Source organism: Catharus ustulatus, chromosome 17 (assembly GCF_009819885.2).
Source record: "Catharus ustulatus isolate bCatUst1 chromosome 17, bCatUst1.pri.v2, whole genome shotgun sequence".
Classification (NCBI taxonomy): domain Eukaryota; kingdom Metazoa; phylum Chordata; class Aves; order Passeriformes; family Turdidae; genus Catharus; species Catharus ustulatus.
The window spans coordinates 574,965-594,580 of NC_046237.1; the positions used below are offsets into that span (position 1 = coordinate 574,965).

At 56.4% G+C, this 19,616-nt stretch overlaps 1 protein-coding gene across 1 annotated transcript in view; it reads right to left on the reverse strand.

The window, feature by feature from the left end:
• B4GALT5 (beta-1,4-galactosyltransferase 5) overlaps window positions 1-18,742 on the reverse strand; it is a 32,786-nt gene extending 14,044 nt beyond the window's left edge. The window contains exon 1 of the mRNA XM_033075107.2: window positions 18,616-18,742. Within this exon, the coding sequence (XP_032930998.1) occupies window positions 18,616-18,742 (127 nt within the window). The remainder of the gene's footprint in view (window positions 1-18,615) is intronic.
• Between the last annotated feature and the right edge of the window lie 874 nt (window positions 18,743-19,616).

The window sequence follows — 19,616 nt, forward strand, 5'->3', positions numbered from 1 at the left end:
CTCCATTTGCTGCCCTTTTGATGAACAAATGCTCTAAATTTATTAAGCCTGACCTGGCTGGCCCTGCAGAGCCCAGGCCCCTGAAGCCAGAGGCATTTCCCAGAGCCACTGATCATCCTGAGCATTCCCTGCTGCACACACAGGTTCGGTGGGCTTGGCCCGAGCCCTGGTTCAGGCAGAAAGCAATTCTCCCTGTTGTGATATATTGCTAATCTCATCACACAGGATGATCTCGAAAATTACATCGGCCTTCTGCCTTTCTTCCCTCTGAGCTCAGCATGGAGAGACAACAGCCTGGCCACTGCCACTGGGCAGCTGCACAAGGACAGCCAGGGCAGAGGGGAGCTGTCCCTTTTTCTATTCATTTCCAGCAAAATCCTCACTCCTCACCCAGAAAACAGGCAGAACTTAGGAATCCATCTGCCCAAATAACTGCCTGAAGATTATTCTTGCTGGTTCATTAAAGGACAAGCCAGCCCTGCTGTGATTTAAGCACAGAAAACATGACAGCTTGTCACCAGCTGGACCAGAGGCACAGGGTTGCTCCCCAGGGCACGGCCCCCCTTGGGATGCTGCACCCCAACCTCTGCTCAGCAAACTGGGAGAGCAAGTGCTCACTCAAGCCAGCAACAACTTCAGCCAGGGAAGTAAAGTCCAATTACATAAATGAGCGCTGAAGTCTTCCTGTAATCATTTCTCTGTTAGTATTTTCGGAGCACTTCTAATCAAGAAACAGCTGACTCTCTCATGGAAAATTAGTTTCAGCGTGATGATACGTACTGGAAGAGGCAACAGGGTAATTTGCAGCTTGGGAGCTGATTCAGAAGAGGCCTGACTGCGATGTCTGCCAGGCACTGACCTGGGACAGGCACAGACCTGACCCTGACGTGCTCTCACTGTCCGGAAAGGACCTTCCTGCAGCATCCCCCTGCTGGGGCACAGCACCACCCGAGCTGGGACAGACACCACCGGGACTGGGGCAGGAAGAGGGGCCAGGTGCTCACAGCAGCCCTGCATGCCTGCAGCAGTATCAGCACCCAGCACAGCAGCCAGCCTTTCCTGAGGAAGGAGCCGGTCTTCCTCTGCTTTGAGATTTAGGGCTTTCTGCCACATTCAGCACTTTTCCCATTCATTAGTCCACTCAAGCTGCAGAAGCACAGAGGGGCAGTTTGAGTTCAGCATTGTCTCACTGCTGTGTGCAGCCTTCTCCTGCCAGCCCCTGGAGCCCCAAAGCAGCAAGGGCAATTCCTGCCAGCCCCTGGAGCCCCAAAGCAGCAAGGGCAATCCCTGCCAGCCCCAAAGCAGCAAGGGCAATCTCTGTCAGCCCCAAAGCAGCAAGGGCAATCCCTGCCAGCCCCAAAGCTGCAAGGGCAATCCCTGCCAGCCCCAAAGCTGCAAGGGCAATTCCTGCCAGCCCCTGGAGCCCCAAAGCTGCAAGGGCAATTCCTGCCAGCCCCAAAGCAGCAAGGGCAATCCCTGCCAGCCCCAAAGCAGCAAGGGCAATCTCTGTCAGCCCCAAAGCAGCAAGGGCAATCCCTGCCAGCCCCAAAGCAGCAAGGGCAATTCCTGCCAGCCCCAAAGCAGCAAGGGCAATTCCTGCCAGCCCCTGGAGCCCCAAAGCAGCAAGGGCAATTCCTGCCCGACCCAAAGCAGCAAGGGCAAGCCCTGCCAGCCCCAAAGCAGCAAGGGCAATTCCTGCCCGACCCAAAGCAGCAAGGGCAATCCCTGCCAGCCCCTGGAGCCCCAAAAGCAGCAAGGGCAATCCCTGCCAGCCCCAAAGCAGCAAGGGCAATCCCTGTCAGCCCCAAAGCTGCAAGGGCAATTCCTGCCAGCCCCAAAGCAGCAAGGGCAATCCCTGCCAGCCCCAAAGCAGCAAAGGCAATCCCTGCCAGCCCCAAAGCAGCAAGGGCAATTCCTGCCAGCCCCAAAGCTGCAAGGGCAAGCCCTGCCAGCCCCAAAGCTGCAAGGGCAAGCCCTGCCAGCCCCAAAGCAGCAAGGGCAATTCCTGCCAGCCCCAAAGCAGCAAGGGCAATTCCTGCCAGCCCCAAAGCAGCAAGGGCAATCCCTGCCAGCCCCAAAGCAGCAAGGGCAATTCCTGCCAGCCCCTGGAGCCCCAAAGCAGCAAGGGCAATTCCTGCCAGCCCCTGGAGCCCCAAAGCAGCAAGGGCAATCCCTGCCAGCCCCAAAGCTGCAAGGGCAATCCCTGCCAGCCCCAAAGCTGCAAGGGCAATCCCTGCCAGCCCCCGGAGCCCCCATTTCAACCAGCACAGTCACAAACCAATGCAGCACCAGAGAAACTCCTGCTCAACACCCCACCAGATGCTTGGAGTGGGCACAAGGTGCCCAGCAGTGGGACACCCAAATGAGATGCAGCAGTGACTTGGAGGGGGTCAGGCACCCTTCAGGAGGTCCTGCAGGCAGCAGGGGGGTCTCAGGTCACCCTGCCAGGCCCTGCCTGCTGCAGACCCCTCTGCAGGCCCAGGACAGTGAAACCAGCAGAGTCATGTCTAGTTAAGCCTTTTGCTAAGCTCTCCTCAGAGATCCCCAGCTTCAATCCAGCTCCATTAGCATTAGCAATACAAAGGGGTTTAATCAAACTAAGCCTCTAAGGCACTGATAGACAGTTACAATGGTCTTAACTCATAAATAACACAACTAGGAAAAGTAGCAGCATCCCAGCATTAATACACCATGAGACCTCTGTCTCCATTAGCCTTGCAGTGGCACTGTAGTCCCCAGACACGCTGAGTGCCACAACAACTAAATAAGAGGTTCCTATTAGTTTTAGAGAATTTAATACTAATGCCATCGCTGTTACTTAGCCCTTTGCCTCTAAATAGCACAGGAAGGAATCATTTGATACATTAAATGGTCTAAGAATTAACAGTGCAGCAGCACTGAGCTGGTAATTACAAACCACTTGTCCCCAAAATTGGCAAGTTGGCAGCTTGCACGTGCACACAGCACGCAGGAACATGGGAGGCTAAAGTGACACTCAGCCAAAACCTGGATATGGGAAATTTGTATCTGAACTGTCTCACACAAAAACGACCCTGAGGAAGCCTCAGCAAGGGGAGGAAAATCTAAATTCTTCCAAGAGACTCTAAAATTTTCATGTGTACATTTAAGGTAGTAACTTCTTTTTGGTGGCAACTTCTAAAGCTGCTCGTGCCACTCCTGGAAAGCACTGCACTGGCTTCAGGATCCCCAGCAAAGGAGCACAACGTGCTCGGCACACATGGGAAACCTCAGAAGGGAAGGGCACTCATAAAAGATCCCCAGCAGCAGAGCAGCCGTGGAAGGAGCCCTGCAGCCCAGGAGCAGCCCAGGCTGTGGTGGCACCGAGCCCCAGAGCAGCAGGAGCAGTGCCAGCACACAGCTCACCGTTCAGAGGGCAGCAGTGCCCAGGGGCTGTCACACCACACGGGGCTGTCACACCACACTCTCTGTGCAGATCCCAGGAGCAATCCAGGTCCCTGTGGGTTCCTGTCCCTGAGGAAGGGCACGGTGACACGTGCAGGCTGGAGCACAGAGCACAGCCAGCCTTGCCAAAGTTAAACATTACCCTTCCTCGAGAGATCCAGGCTCTCCCACTTTAATTGCCATGCAGGAGATGCGATTGCACACGACTGCATGTCCTGTTTATTTTGCATCCCTCCGTGCCCATCTCCAGCCAGGCTGCTCTCCCCAGGAGCAGCAGAGCATCCTCTGGCAGCAGCTGCGGTGCAGGCAGGGCACGAAATGAGCAATCAAAGGCTCTTGAGCAGGCGCTGACACCGACCCGAGCCCAGCTCGGGGCTGCCAGCACCGGCTGCTGCTGCCACAGCAAACATTTACACTCCCAAACACTCTCAGCTCAGCGTTTGTTCCTTCGCCTCATTAGGAGACAAAGGGGTGGGAATTCCTGCATCCTGGACACCCTCTGAAGGCAGCAGGAATCCCAGTGCCTGAGCCAGTGCTCTTGTAGGATCAGGGTGAACAAACAGCTTTGCAAAGAAAAACAATAAACAAGAATTAAGTGAATGCTTGGGCAAGCAGGGCAGGGAGAAGCAGGCAGATCCTCCCCAGTGCTGTCCTTGAAGGGGGAGGGCAGGGAAGGACATGGGCAGGGAAGGACAACTCCTCATCCCCTGGGCCATGGGAACTGGAACAGCTGCAGGAGACAAAGGAAATCCTGGACTGCAGGCAGGCCCTGCCACCAGCCTGGGCATCCTGCTCAAACAGGCAGGAGAACGGGAATGTGGAGAGGTGCTGCCTAGGAAATGCAGTCAACAGGGAGTCACCAGCTGGAAGCAATCCAGAACACAATCAGACCACAGCACAGAACAGGAGACAGGTGGGATTTGGATTTTAAATTTCCATATACATCAAGCACCAGTTAAATAGATTTTAAAGTCATTGATTTGTTAATCTTTCAAATTAGGAGATTATATCTGTTGGAGAATAGCCATTGGAAATTGTTAAAAAACAACTTTAGAGTAATGGATCTACTGACTCAGTTCATACACCACAAACTGCACAGAGTGGAGCTTCCACACCTGACTTGGATGGAGAAAAAGAGAACAGGTTCTGTTGTTTTGGCTATTCCCCCGCTATAAAACCAAAGCCCTGATTTTTCAGGCATGTTTTACAAGCTCAGCGTGGCTGAACAAAAAGGGTTATCACATGCACAGCCTCATGCCTGCTGCGAGGAGCTGTTCCAAGGGGGCTCCGGGAGGCTCTTCCAGGTCACTGCTGTGCCCGCCCGGGCTGCGAGAGCCACGGGCACGGGCCAGCACGCCCTGTTTACATTTGCTTTGTTCTTCTCCAAGATGAACAGCCCTGGTCCCCAGCCCTGGTCCCAGCCCTGGTCCCCACGATCCGTGCGCTGTCCCAGGGAGCCCCACGGGGACGGAGGCAGAGCCAGGGCAGGGATTGTCACCTCTGGCCTGTCCCTGTCTCTCCAGGCTCTGCTGGGCAGTGGGGACCCCGGGAGGGCACGGAGGGGCACCGGGCTCGCCCGCACCTGCTGCTCCCCTTTCCTTCCCCTCCCTCTCACTGAGCCTGAAATGCCCGGGGCCAGTCTCTGCCAGGCCATTGGGAACGCAGCTCCCCGAGCTGCCCCAGCCCTGACAGCACAAAGCTGCTGTGCACAATCTGCACCACGGAGACCAGGAGTGACCCCTGTGCAGCGATGTCCCCAGCCTGTCCCCGCTGTGGTGTCCCCTGGGTGCAGTGCCAGTCCTGGGAAAGCAGCCGTGCCAGCAGCCAGGGGAGCACAGCCACAGCCCCCCCTCCACACGGCATCTGCCTGCCTTGCCAGCCCTTTCAACTCCTCAAAAATTCTCCAAGCTGGAATTCTCGATCACGTGGGATGATTGTTGTCCGGGATTTTCAAAGGCAGCGCTCCCTGCCAAGGGTACTCTCACCATGCAGAGCCATTTCAGACCCACAGCAGCTTGGCCTCCACAGTCAGATTACAGAGTCGTTCTTGTCTGCAATAATTAAAGGCAGCACTGAATGGCCTCTCCAGCTGCTGTGTTTTATGAGAAGCAAAAAAGCTATCAGAGAGAGGGTGCAACTTTGAACTTCCAACACAGATCATTACCTATGGGATTTTGTAAGAACTCTGACATCCTAAGACATTTATTAGCTTTGTTGTGAGCTGTGCAACCTTGGAATACGCAACATTTTCACATGATTTTCTTCTGCCTGACAATCAAACTGGCAATACAGCTGCTGTAAATAAATTAACTGATTTCATTATTAGTATAGAGAATGACTGGAAAAAATCATCCCTCTATCCATGAACTTATTTAACACCTAAGAGACTGTCCACCAAATCCCAGCCCCTGTGACACCTCCCCAGGTGCCAGCAGAAGAGCAATGCCCTGAGCCTGTTTGGGATGCCAAGAACAGAAACAACCCTTCCTTCTATGACCCACAGAGCTGTGTGTGCCCTTCAGGACCAGACCCGGGCTGGGCACACGCAGACTGGGAGGGGCAGGCTCGTGGCTTGTCCCCAGCACTGCCCTTCTCCTCTGCTGGCTCATCCCTCCTTCCCAGACACGGCCAACACTTGCCACCAGCGTGGCCAGGGTGGCACCAGGCACAGGAAAACCCCAGCCCTTATCATGGCAGGGGAACAGAATGCCCTGGTGTCAGGGAGCAGATTGGCACCACCCTGTACCACAGCACCCGCTCCGAGCTGCGCCCAAGCACCGAGTAAATTACACATTAATCCCAGATAAGCAGCCACAAGGCTATTGAGCCAGGCAGCTCAGCAAGGGATCAGCACTTCCACAGCCCCGAGCTGCACCAGGGCTCAGGGGACAGCCCCGGCAGGGACGGGAACCCCTTGGCTCCAGCTCGCACCCCACGGGCTCAGCTGGGCTTGTACAAACAGGGAACCAGCAGGGAAAGTCCAGCAGAGTCTGGCTGTGGGGATGGGGCACAGAACATCCTGCCTGAGCCTCTGCCATCGCTGTCCCCTCCTGCCCCAGCCACCAGCGCTCCTCGGGCTCTGCAGGGGCCTGGGGAGGGATGAGCACACCCAGGGGCACGAGGGAACAGCAAACATCCTTCTCCTCCTTCCCTCTCTCCCCTGAAACACCTTTAAGCTCCTTGCACACAGCAGCAACTTAAGGTTCCTGAAGAGACTTGAGTGCCTGCCAAGGGCTCTGACCACTCTCCCATTGATATGTGCAACAGGACAGAGGGGAAAAATAATAAACCAATCAATTCCAGCCTGTCTGCAGCCAGAAGTGGAGCTCTGCAAACATGAGTCGAACATACAGCTACCTGGAAAAACTGAACACCCCAGGAATGGCAGGTCAGTGCTCCCAGGTGGAACAGCCAGGAGAGCTGAGAGCCAGGACAGCCCTGAGGGGCCCCAGGATGGAGCTGGTTTGAGGCTGGTACCCCACAGACCCTGCCCACATCAGCTCCTCCAGCTCACAGGGCATGCCATGAGCCCACAGCAAGGCAGCAGCCATGCCCTCCACACTGGGCAAGGAGATTTTAGGTTTCACCAATTTATGCACTCAAGCCACCCGGTTTTTGCAGTTGTGTTTGCTTTCCCAGGCCATCACAGCTACAGGCCATCCTCCCCCACTACCCCTTTGCCTCTGGCAGCCCTACAAATGCCAGGTGCTCTCTGGCAGCACCCTGAGATGTTTGGGGTTTGTGACCCCTCCCCAGGCAGGGTGGGCACCCTGTGTGAAGGGCAGGCAGGGTGAGGAAGGGTCAGAGCCAGCCCGAGCCTGCCCTGCCAGCAGCTCCCTGCAGCACAGCAACCACACAGCCCCTGTGCTGACAGAGTTCTTCCTCTTGTGATTAGGTGAAAGCAGGGTTAACCTCGAGCACCCCAGGCTGGGCAGCCCCTGCCCCCCTCCTGCCACAGCTCCCTCCATCTGCTCTGCCCTGCAGCCCTTCCCAACCCCACGCACAGAACAACCAGCCCTGGAGCTGCCTGCAGAGCCAGGGACCAGCAGGACCCTCTGCTGCAGCCCAGAAACTGCCAGGCCGTTTGTACAGCCCAGAAACTGCCAGGCCGTTTGTACAGCCCAGAAAGTGCCAGGCCGTTTGTACAGCCCAGGACACCCAAAGCCAGGCTGATGGGCAGGCTGCACGCTGACAAACCTGCCCAGGCCCTGGAAACACAAAGGCAACCCTTGGCTATAACTCCACACAGGAGTTAGGGTGATGTACAAACAGTCTGGGCAGGAACAGAACTGAGGCACCTTATTGGCAGGCTTGGTTAGCAATAAATTAAACATGGAACATTTTACACCTGGCTGTCACACAAGATGCTCTGCCAGCCCCACACCAGGGCTCAGGCCACATCCAGGAGAGATGGGCAGGCAGGACAAGGGGCCCACAGCACAGCCAGGGTGTGACAGCACATCCCTGAACTTGGTCCAGGGTTATTCCCACTGCAGAGGACACGAGACAAAAACAAGGAGGTCTGAGAGGCAGCGGGGAGAGATGTTTGCAGAGTCCCAGGGCTGCTTTATGCAAAGGGAAGCCGCAGTGCTGTGTGGGGAGCACCTGCTGCTGCCTGGGAACAGCCTGGTTCACCTCAAAGCAGAAGCTGCCCACACCCCTCTCCTCCAGCCAAGCCTTTTGGTTGGGCTGCTCTCAGCCCTACAGGCAGTGCCCAGTCACGTTCACAGGAGGAGAGCTGTGACCTGTGTGTGCCATCCTTGCATCAAATGGCAGCAAGACAGAGGTTGGTTCCTAGAAAAAACTTCTCCTCTTAAGAAAGAGAAGGTAATTTGAATAACCAGTGTATTTTCCACAGCTTGCTGAATGGGACTGTCTCACTGCACGCAGGTGAAGTGGTGCAGAACATTCTCACAGCTCACAGACAAGGAGACAGGCACCCCAGAGCACCCACACAGCTCCCGTGGCAAAAACCCCAACCCTGCAGGAAAGGGACACCACACACCTGGGACAACGTGCTGCCACTCCAGGCAGACCCTGACAAGAGCAACAGCTCTGAACTGGGAAGCAATTCTGAACTCCAGTTCCTGCCTACAGGGACAGCTCCTAACTGAGGCTGCCTCGCAAGGAACAACCCCTGCTCCACTCCCCTGCACCCAGCAGCAGCTCCTCTGCTGCCAAAATCCTGCAGGGCCAGGGCAGCGCTGCTCAGGACAAGGGGAGAAGAGGCACTGGTGAGCTCCAGCACTGCTGACAGCCACTGCAGGGACAGCAACAGAGGGTCTGGTCCCTGCTGCAGAGCCACACAAGCTCACAAGAGTCAGAGCTGCTTTTCTAGAAGGTGGAAGCCTGGCTGCCAAATGCCACAGCATCTCACTTAGCTGTCTGCACGAAGCTTTATGTTTCTGGGAACATGGTTTAAGTTAAAAGCTAGAAGAGGAAGCCTTTTCCCCCAAATCCTCCATGATGGTCAATGACTAACAACACTCTCACACTCCCACCTGCCCACGGCCTCAGACTTCCCCAATCTGGTTTCACCTGGGTCGCTGCTGCAGTCAAACCTGCCTGCTGAACATCCGGCTTCTTCGAAAGCGCAGCTCGCCACCCAGGCACGGGCTGAGCAACATTCCCACTCATAGCTGGTCTCCAGGCTGGCATTTCCAAGGGCTTTGATCCATTCCAAATAAGGCAATCAGCTTAGCCCTTGATTAAATACATAGCATAATCCACCTAAATCTTGTTAGCCGCAAAGCAAGTTGCTCGTCTCACCAGTCGTGGGTGGCACTGCGTGTCACCGCGGGGCAGGTGGGGCTGTGGCAGTGGGAGGGTGGCCCTTGGGGCAGGGCCTGGGCAGGCAGCAGCACTGGGGCAGCTGCTGACCACAGCAGGGCCACTCCAGCAAGCCCCTGTGCCCTCCAGATGCAGTTCAGGGGATGCTCCTGCACAGCCTCCCCTGCAGCACACAGGAGCACCACAGCTGGCAGGGACAGGGAGGGTGCCCCAGGGCACTGGGGGCCCAACAGCCAGAAAAACCCTTAAAAAAATAAAACAAACCAGGAAAAGAGAAATCCCTGACCCCGAGCAGGGAGCCAGGCTGCAGCACAGCAGGAGGATGTGCTGCAGCTCTGGGGGAATTTCACACCACAGCAGTTTTCCCTTCCTCGGGAGGAAGGAATCAGCAGCCCAGCACTGTGGAGCCTCAGCAGAGCAGGAAGGTGCTGAGGGGAAAGCACACCACAAGGACAGCTTGACAGGAGCCTGGCCAGGTGAGAGGCAGGCGTACAGCAGGACATCAGCCCCGCACACACCTGGGGGGGCTCTGGCAGCTCCTCCAGCTGAGGAAGCAGGAACAGCAGAGCCCTTCCCTCCTGTCCAGACCCCTCTGCACTCCAGAGCAGGCACCACCGTGGGTGCACACACGGCAGGACGTGGGGAATGAGGCAGCTCAGGCAGTCTGGCAAAGGAAACCCTCCTTCCCCAGGTGACCCCAATCCTCTCTGGGATCATATTTACAGGTGAGTCTTTCTACGCCTGCTGAGGCAGAGCGCTGAGCTCTGACCGTGGGGATCTGCTGCCCAGCACTGTGAGCACCCAGCAGCCACTCCACTCCCACCAAAGCCACACTGGGGAGCAAACAGAGAGATCAGCTCCAGAGACTGCAGTGGAGGTGTCACTTTAGTCTTCAGAAGACAAATTCCCTGACAAGGGCAACTGCTCCTATTTCCCTGCAGGTTTCAGACCCAGCAGGTGAGGACTGGCTCTGCACACAGGTGACCCACTGGGGCTGTCACAGCCTGAGGCAGGAGCCCTGCAGATCTCTGCTCCATGCTGCATTAGCAGCTCCAGCACTTCCTGCAGCAGCCAGGCACATTTCATCAGCCACTGGAAGGATTTTAAGTTAATTTAACCCCATTAACACATTATATGGCTTCTGTTATCCAAATTATCCTAAAAAGCCCAGGTATAGATCTTGAGGGGAGCGCAGGAAGGAGGAAAAAATTATTTAAAAAATAGTAAGGAGGGGGAAAAAGGAAAAAAGAGTCCTGGGCACAATCCCAAAGCACAGTTTCAGGCAGATTAGGAAAAAAACTTCACAGGACTTCAACCAAAAAAAAAAAAAAAAAAAAAAAAAAAAGCAGCCAACAAAGCAGCCAACAGAGGCAATATCTGCTTTCAGCAAACACCAGCCAGGAAGGCTGAGCAGAGCCCAGCTAGCCAGTCCCCAGCTGGTGTAACAGGAATCAGGTTTTTGGCACGGGGATCCTCCCCCCAAGCCGGACAAGGGAACAGGCTGCCCGCAGAGGAGCTGGGATGATAAATGACAGCAGTTGAGCACTGCAGGGGCATTTCACCGCTTCAGAGGTTGTGCTATAACAATCTTCTCTGACTCAGCAGCTGAAAGGGACGCCGGGAAGGAAGCACCATAAAAAAAAAGTCATGCATTATTAATATGGACTCTGGCAGCAAGACATGAGTTGGAAAAACACTGAGGGGAAAAAAAAAATGACTGCAGAATAAGAGCGAGCTGCATGTGTGGAAGCATTTCACATTCCTGCAGGAGTGGTGGCCACCGTGTGCCCCTGCAGGGTCCCCAGCCCCCAGGGATGCCCCTGTTTGCTGACAGAACTCAGCAGCACAGAGCTCTCAGCTGCTAAAGGAACCACCACGAGCCCTGGGCACGGCCCTCACCCCTTCCAGCACTCTGGGCTGCTCCAGCAGTTTATTTTTATTTACCTGTGCTCTGTGCATTGCCTGCTGGCTCCCACAGCTGCCCCTGCATCCCAGCCCTGCCCAGCCCGGGCAGAGGTGCCCAGGGCTCCGAGGCACAGCCCGCAGCCCCTGCCAGCCCCTCTGACGCACAGGGCACCCAGGCAGGCACTGAAATGCCTTCCTCTTCCTGCCAGGTACAGAGGGAAAAAATATCTGTTTGCACTTGACTACCTGGTGCACTGCAGTGTTTGCTTTCCTCTTCTATTCCAACTGCCTTGCACAGGTTTTTTTGGAGGCAATTTATAAACATTAGTGTTCATGTAGCCGTCTTCTCCACTTCCCAGCCCAAATCCTCGCTCCCACCCTGCTGCTGTGGGGAGACACCTCGCTCAGGAGCTGTGCCACAGGCACCCCACAGCCTGCCAGCCCCTCTCAGCAGGGAACGAGCCCAGCCCAGCTCTCAGCCCTGCCTGGTCCCTGCCTGGTCCCCAGCCTGGTCCCCACCTCCCCACAGCAAGGGAGTGCCAGCACAGCTCCAGGTTCCAGAGTCTGCTCTGATAATTTGTACGGCAATAGCGTTCAATAAAACCAGTCAATAATTTTGCCATAAACCTCTCCAGACACAGACAAGCACTGGTCAAACTGCTCACCCCACAGCCCACAGCAGTGCAGGGTGTTTTTGCCTCTATTTGCCTCCTTCCATTACGTGTGCAGTGGCATGCTCCACACAGAATTAGCTGCCAACCTTTACCTTTCAGATTAGAAAGGCACAGGAGGGAACAGCTTCACAGGGGCTGTCTCACACAGCCCAACCAGCACACAGGCACAGCCTGCTCACTGGAGCAGGAAAACAGCACAGGCTGCACCGAGCAAGGGAGACAGAGCACAAACCACCGGGGAAAACACAGCTCTGTTTGACCTCACATCCCCTGGAAGCAGCCCCTTCCCTGCCACAAGGGCTGGGGACAGACAGGGACAGCCCAGCTCTGGTCCCTGTGCGCAAGGGGGGCTGGCCAGCACCCCACAGCATCCCCAGAGGGGCCCCAGCATGAGCACCCTGCTCAGGGCAAGGCTCCAGAGAGGTTTGTGCCAGCCCACGGCTGCCACATCCACCTGCAGGCTGACAAAGGGCAGAACCCGCCGGGTTTGCACCTCAAACACCAGGACAACGACCTTTGGGAAGTCACACAGCGTCAGCACAGCTCCAGCTCCAGCCCCAGGCTGCACTGACCCTCACCCACACAGCCAGTGGGGAGGCAGCAGCTCAAACCCAGCTCTTTGCACCCCTGCAGAAACATTCACGTGCCTCGAGAAAGCAAAGTGTCAAACGAGGCACACTGAAGCTTGTGGCTTTACCAGAAACGCCCACAGTCACTGCAAAGCACGGGGGATCCCCCAAATACACTCCCCAGGCCCCTCCTTCACTTCAGCAAGACCAGTGAGCCCCAGGAAATCCCTTTTCCAATGAAAGGAGGAGCCCATGCCCCTGCCCATCGTGCTCCACAGCACAGCTGCCCCCACGGGGACATTCCCACCAGGACCAGGGTGACATGTGCCACCCGCTGCCACCCAGGGACCTTCCAAGCACAGATGAGGATGGCCCAGGGCTCTTCTCCTGCCGGGCACTGACATCACCCTCAGCTTTCCAATCCACCTTTCCTTTCAAAATAAGAGCAGCTCCAGGGTAATGCTGAAAGCTCTGGTGGTTTTCATGTTATCTATTTCACATTCCCCATAAAACCACATCCACCACCATCTCTCAAAAATGTCTGATTTGGGCTTATCTCGCATTTCAACAGCACAGTCCACTTTACATTTTCTCCTCCATCTCTCCAAACAGGACTGATCCCCAAGGTATTTAGAGCTAGTGCTAGGAAAGCTTCAAACACACATTAACCACCCTAAAGCACCCGTGTTCAAAATGCTGCCAGCCAAAACCACAGCCAGAACAGTCTGAATGCAATGGGGAAGAAAATGCCTGCATGGAAATAAACTTTACTAAAATAACCCAGCAAAGGTTTTGTCCAAGTAAATACACACATTGTATTGTGACAATGGTGTTTTAAAAATAAAGCTGTTCAGGGAAGGCTTTTCTTGCTCTGCACAGCTGCAGACGAGCTTCTCTCCTGGATCCCTCACCCCCAGTGCTGCCACAGGGCGAGCAGAGGGCTCTGCAGAGCCAAAGGACATCGCCAGTGCCACCACCACTCTGCCACCCTCGTGAGCCTCCACACAAATTTCAGTCAAGATGAAGTATTTAAAGACTCCATGTGCCTGGATATTTAAACCCAGCGATTGTAACAGCATCCAAATGGGATCAAGTGCAAACACACAGCTCCCCACACTGCTCATCTCCACTCCCTGCGCTGCTCCCCAGGGGGGTTCATCGTACCCTGCAGAGCAGATGCTGCCTGAGTTAATGCAATTAATGAGTCCACCTGGAAGAGAGGCAGAGGATCGGCTCAGGAAATGAAGCTGCAGTGTCAGAGCCCTTATCTCCTCCAGAGCCAGCAGCCACCTGAAGGGCTGAGCTGCTGCAGCCCTGCCTTGGCCTCCCAAACCCTTGAAGGCCACAGGCTGACAGCATGGGGGGGTTTGCTTTAACCTCTGCTACACATCACTGAAGTTATGAAGCACTCAATCTGCAGGATTGAACCAGAACCTGAAGCTTTTGTGTCTGCCAGGCAGCCACAGCCAGGCTCCCAGGGACACATGGAAAACATGAACTCCCCACATAATCTGCAGTTGCAACACCCAGTGAGCCACCAGCAAAATAACCCAAACCAGGCGTGCCTGACAGACAGCACAGGTGCTCACAGGCAAAGAAAACCCAGTAATTCATCTGCCCTGAAAGAACCCTTGTGCTCTGTCAGCCTTGAGCACGAAGTGGTCTCTGCACCACCAGCATCTGGGGTGCCCTGGCACAGGAGCACTGGTGGGACAGGGCTGTCCCCAGCCCAGCCCTGCCCTCTGGGAGCCTCTTTGGGGCTGCCAAAGGAACTCCAAAGGATTTCCCACAGCTGCCACCGTTCTCCTTGCAGTTGTGGCACAGGAGATCCCAAGTTCTTGTATCAAGGAGCACTTGAGGAATTCTTACTACCCGCAACCACTGTCAGATATCTGCAATATCCCCAGTGGGACATGCTGTGGAGCCAGGCTGCTCCCTCCTTAGGGCAGAGAGAGTGAAGGAGGGCAGTGCTGCCATGCTCCACACTGCTCGTGCTGCCCTGGAGATGAAGGCCAGAGCTATGACACAGTGCCATCCTCACAGTGCCAGCCCCACAGTGCCAGCCCCCTGCCCACCACTCTCCTCTGTCCCTCATCACCACGGGCAACTCAACCACTTCCCACATCCCCCCAGAGCACCTCTGTGCTAAGATCTGCCAGGCTGATGCCTTAAATGACCACACCGGATCAGGCACCTTTGGTGATAAAATACTGTGGCAAAAGTGAGGAACAGTAGCTGTTGGTACCCCCAGCACTGCCCTGCTGCTCACACAGCCTGACAGAACAGTGCTTCAAAACCCTCCTGCCCAGCAAAATCAAGTTCTTGTGCCATAAATGTAATTCAGGGCTAGTGGTGCTACCTTCAGGCCCCGTGTGACCGGTTTGGAGCAATTCCTGATAAGTTTGGAGGAAGTCAAGCCAGACTGAATTACAGCTCTCTCTCAAAGGTAACAATCTTTCACCCAATAATTTAAATTCTCTTCATTATTTTCCTGCATCAGATCCAACCAAGTAAGACTCCTGTGGAAATCTAAGTTTAAAAAAATAAAATTAACTAAAGAGGCTCGGCTCCAGCATTCATGGAGGTGACAAAGGAAAAGCCAATAGCACCAGGGAAGGCCCTGTGAGCCCTCCAAGCCACGCAGCAGCCACCCTCTACACCAGGACCAAGTCCAAGGTCTGAGAAGTTCCCACTGTTGCAGTTAGAGGTATCAAGATAAAATAACTTGCAGCTTGAAAAAGCATTACTGCTTCCAGCTGCAGGAAGAAATTCCCTTAACTTCCTGGGCCCTGTTCAAAGAGAATAAAACCAGACACTTGTAGGAAAACTGTATGAGCTGCCACCATGTGAAAACACAGGGATGGCCCCACATCCCATGGATGAATTCAGAGGCAAAGCACAGGATGAAACAGGAACAGCTTCTCGAGGTGTTCCACCCCCAAGCCAGCAGAGTCTCTGTGCCCACATCATCCTTGCTCCAACACCAGGGTCTGGGCACAGTCAGAGTGACTCTGGCAAGCCCATTTCTCCCCAGCCAACTGGGCAAGGCAAGAGGCACAAAGGGCTGCTGTCCCAGGAGGGCAAGAGCCTCAGTGTCAAGAGCAATCCCTGCAAAATAACCTGTCCAGGTGCCCCCTGACCTCCATAACAGGACAAAACTGTTGGCCCAGTGCCAAGCTGTGTTTATTCCAGGATGAGTTCAGTGTGACTCCTTGCAGTGGAAGCCCTGTGCCCTGCTGGTCCCTGAGCCCTGCTGGTCCCTGAGCCCTGGGCACAGCAGCGAGCACAAGGATCTCCCCACCCCATGAGCATCCCCACGTACCTGCTGCTGCAGGACCAGGGCAGCTCCTGGAGCCTCCAGCCCCTGCAGCCCTGCTCAGGGCTGCAGAACAATCGGCCACCTCATCCTGCACACAATGGCCACAATGAGACAGAGCCACACCAAGACCCGGCCCCGCAGGAGAGGCTGCAGCGTCTGTGCCACCCGCTGGACCCTGGCACTCACCTGCCAAGGAGGGAAGGAGCCCAGCAGTGCCACTGCCAGGGTGCTGTGTGGGGAGGACAGAAGCTATTGGATGTGAGAGCTGGCTGTTTACATTGGATTGCCCTGCACAAACCTGAGGCCACAAGAACATTTCAGTTCCATAGGGGGAAACCTTGGTGAAGAACAGGAATGAGGAGCTACCTTGGCATCACCTAAATCCAGGCACGACACAAATGTAAGGCCCAAAAGCCCTGGACTCCGTGCAGGAGCCAAGCATGGCTATTTGCTGACAGTAAACACGAATTTCTCCTGCGTTTCTGTCTGGAGCAGACTGCTGGGTTACTGGGGCTGTGAGGAGCCAAACACCACGGCCACTCAGGCCAGCACTCAGAACCAGAACCAGCAACCCAGAACCAGGTTGGGCTCCCCTTCCCCATCTCCAAAGGGCACCAGGAGCAGTTATCCAGCTTTTCCAGCTGACAAGCATGCCAGCTCCACACCAATGCGCTGAGACAGCACCCAGAAGTGCAACTGTCCCAGTTTTCTCCTGGCACTGGCGCACAGCTGCCTGAACACAACACGCCTCGGCAGTGCCAGTGAGACTGTCCCCACAAACACAGGGCCTGGGGACAGGCTCCCACCCACGGGACAGTGCACCCTGCACGGGGATGCCATCCTGCCACAGGACCATTCCCAGCCCTGGCAGCACCAGCTGCTGCCCCCAGAGCAGAGCTGGCCCTACAGATCCTTCCCACCAGCCTGGGACACCAGGCAGACAAAAGCCCTTCCAGGCTTCAGCTGCTTCAAGCTCACTTGCAGCCTCAGGTCCCACTTATTTGGATTTTTTTTCTTTTCAGCTGAGGTACAATCGAGGAATGGATTAATCACTTTCCTGCCCATGGTTTAGCCAATGAACTGCCAGCCCTGCTGCAGCCACTTCCCCAGTGTGCCCTACAAGGGATGGGTCAGGACAGACAGAGGTTTCCCCTTCAGTGCCCATGGAAGGGCAGCCCAGCCCCACTCCATGCACTCAGGCTGCAGCAGGCAGGACAAATGCCCCAGAACTCTCTGCTGACAGCATCTTTCCATCACCCACACGTGGCTGATTTATGCAAATCCCCAGCTCTGCTCATGTCCTATCTCACTTGCTCTTCTCCCAAGCTTCTATTCACCATTGCAGCCTGAAAACAAACTCCCTCCAAGTGCTGAGAGGATTATCCCAGCCATCCCAGGAATACTGGGCTGGGTTTTCATGATGAAACATTTTTTTGGCTGAAAGAGGAAGAAAATAAAAAAAGAAAAACCAAGGAAGCAGATCTTCTGTCACCTGATGAGAAGATGACTCAGAACATCACTGACATCCATGGGGGGGTGGGGACAGGGACCACTAACATGTCCCTGCCTCCTCTTTGGGCATCTCAGGTAGCAAGAACATGAGCACATTATCCAAACTCCACACAGGGAAAGGCCTCTTGGCACAGAATTTGTCTTAAACATATTTATACCCTACACCATCTCAATGACTGGCAACCATGCAGAAATAACACGAAATTAATGAGAATACTCTTAAAAACAGAACAAAGCCATATTTACAAGAGACATTTCCTTCTCAAAGTGCACTTCCACCTGGGCCCCGGGAAGCTCATCCACAGCCCCCCACTCCCTGCACTGCCCCGCCAAGGGCTGCAGGATGCCCTGGACAAAGAGCACTGGCCCCAGCAGCACGGGGCAGGACGGGCCAAGCTGAGCCCCCGTGACCACCCGGGGGCCAGCAGAGGCAGGACAGGGCTCAGCACCCCCGGGGCCCTGCCCAGAGGGACAGAAGAGCCCTGGGACACCACAGCCAGGCTCAGCACACACAGCCTCACTCGGGATGTGCCCAGCACACGAGCAGAGCTTCCCATGCCAGCCAACCCCTACCCAGCCCTGGGAAAGGCTCCCAAAGCCCAGAGGCAGCCACGGGACATCGCTTGTAAATAAAAACCCACAGAAGTCACCTTGAAAGCACACAGATATCTCCTTGGGATGGCCAAGATAAGAATGGCATGAGCAATACCAATGACATTTCAAGGAGAAACTCCCCATTTCTTTGGAAAGGGCTGTTTCTATAGAAATAAATTGTTGCCAAAGTTTGGTTAAAGGCCAAACCGCCAGCCTTGGTTCCTTGCAGAAACGAGATACACCGTATGAAGAGAACAGATGCTTTCCGAGGACAAGTCTTCCTTATCTCAAAGGAGATGGACAGAGAGCCCAGCAGCACCGGGTGCTGGCCATATTGACACCCGGCTTCTCCAGCTCCCACGGAGCTGTGACAGGGAACACAGGAACGAGTACGCTCTCCTTCTAAAATACACACTTCTCATCTTCCCACTTGACAATCAGAGTAGGCTTTCCGCCAGGGAGCACGTTCAGATCACAAGCACTTGGACGACACTCCACTACTTCCAAACAAACTCCGGGGCGGGCAGAGCGGGCTCGCTGCCCCCGGTCCGGCCCCGGCAGCGCGGGGAGCGGGGCCGGCGCCTCCCGGGGACCGGGACCCGCACCGGGGCCGCCTCGGGACCAGCACCGGGGCAGCGCCGCCTCTGCGGCCGCGCCGGGGACGGGGACGCGCTGCCCAGCCCCGGCACCGCAGCCGGGAGCGCCGGGCCCGGCCGCCCCGCCGGGGATGCGGCGGCCCCGGGGCCGGCCGGGCGCGGATTACTCAGCGATTCCAGCGGCAGACGGCGCGTCCGTGCCCGCCCGCCCCGAGCCCCGGCCCGCCGCTTACCGATGCCCGGCGCCACATAGACGAAGTAGAGGAAGGAGGAGGAGAGCGAGAAGAGGAAGAGCGCGGCCAGCAGCGAGCGCCGGGGCAGCAGCCGCCAGGCGCCGCGGGGGCCGCGGGGCCACCGCATGGCCGATGCGGCGCCGCCGCCGCCCTGCACCGCTCGGCCCCGCTCACATGCGCCGAGGCCCGGCGGGAGGCGCCGCGCCGGGGCCGCTCGGAGCCGCCGCCCGCGCCCAGCGCCGCCGCATGAATGTGCCGCGGCGGGGCGGGCCGGGGCGGGGCGGCGCGGGGCGGGCCCGCACACCGACCCCGCCGCACCGGGGCTGCCGCTGACACCGCCCCGCTGCTCCCCGGGACCGGGCGGCGGCATCGGGACAGCCGGCCCTGCTGCTGCTGTGCTGCCGATGCTGCTGCGGTGTCCAGCCTTAGCCCCGGCAGTGGCTCGGGGCCCCCGGCAATGGCGCTGAGACTGACTGCGATGGCCCAGGACACCGGCAGCGCTCAAGGGACACCCAAAAACGGCCCCGAGACACTCACAAGGGGCTGAGGGCAGCTGGCCGTGATCCCAGGGAATCTGTCCTTGAGCCCAGGACACCCAGCCATGGCCCTGGGACACCCATCAATGGCTCTGGGACACCCAGCCATGGCTCAGGACACACAGCCATAACTCTGGGACACCCATCAATGGCCCTGGCACACCCATCAATGGCCCTGGCACACCCATCAATGGCCCTGGGACACCCATCAATAGCTCAGGACACCCAGCCATAACTCTGGCACACCCATCAATGGCCCTGGCACACCCATCAATGGCCCTGGGACACCCATCAATGCCTCAGGACACTCAGCCATAGCTCTGGGACACCCATCAATGGCCCTGGGACACTCATCAATGGCCCTGGCACACCCATCCATGGCCCTGGGACACCCATCAATGGCTCAGGACACCCATCAATGGCCCTGGCACACCCATCAATGGCTCTGGACACCCATCAATGGCC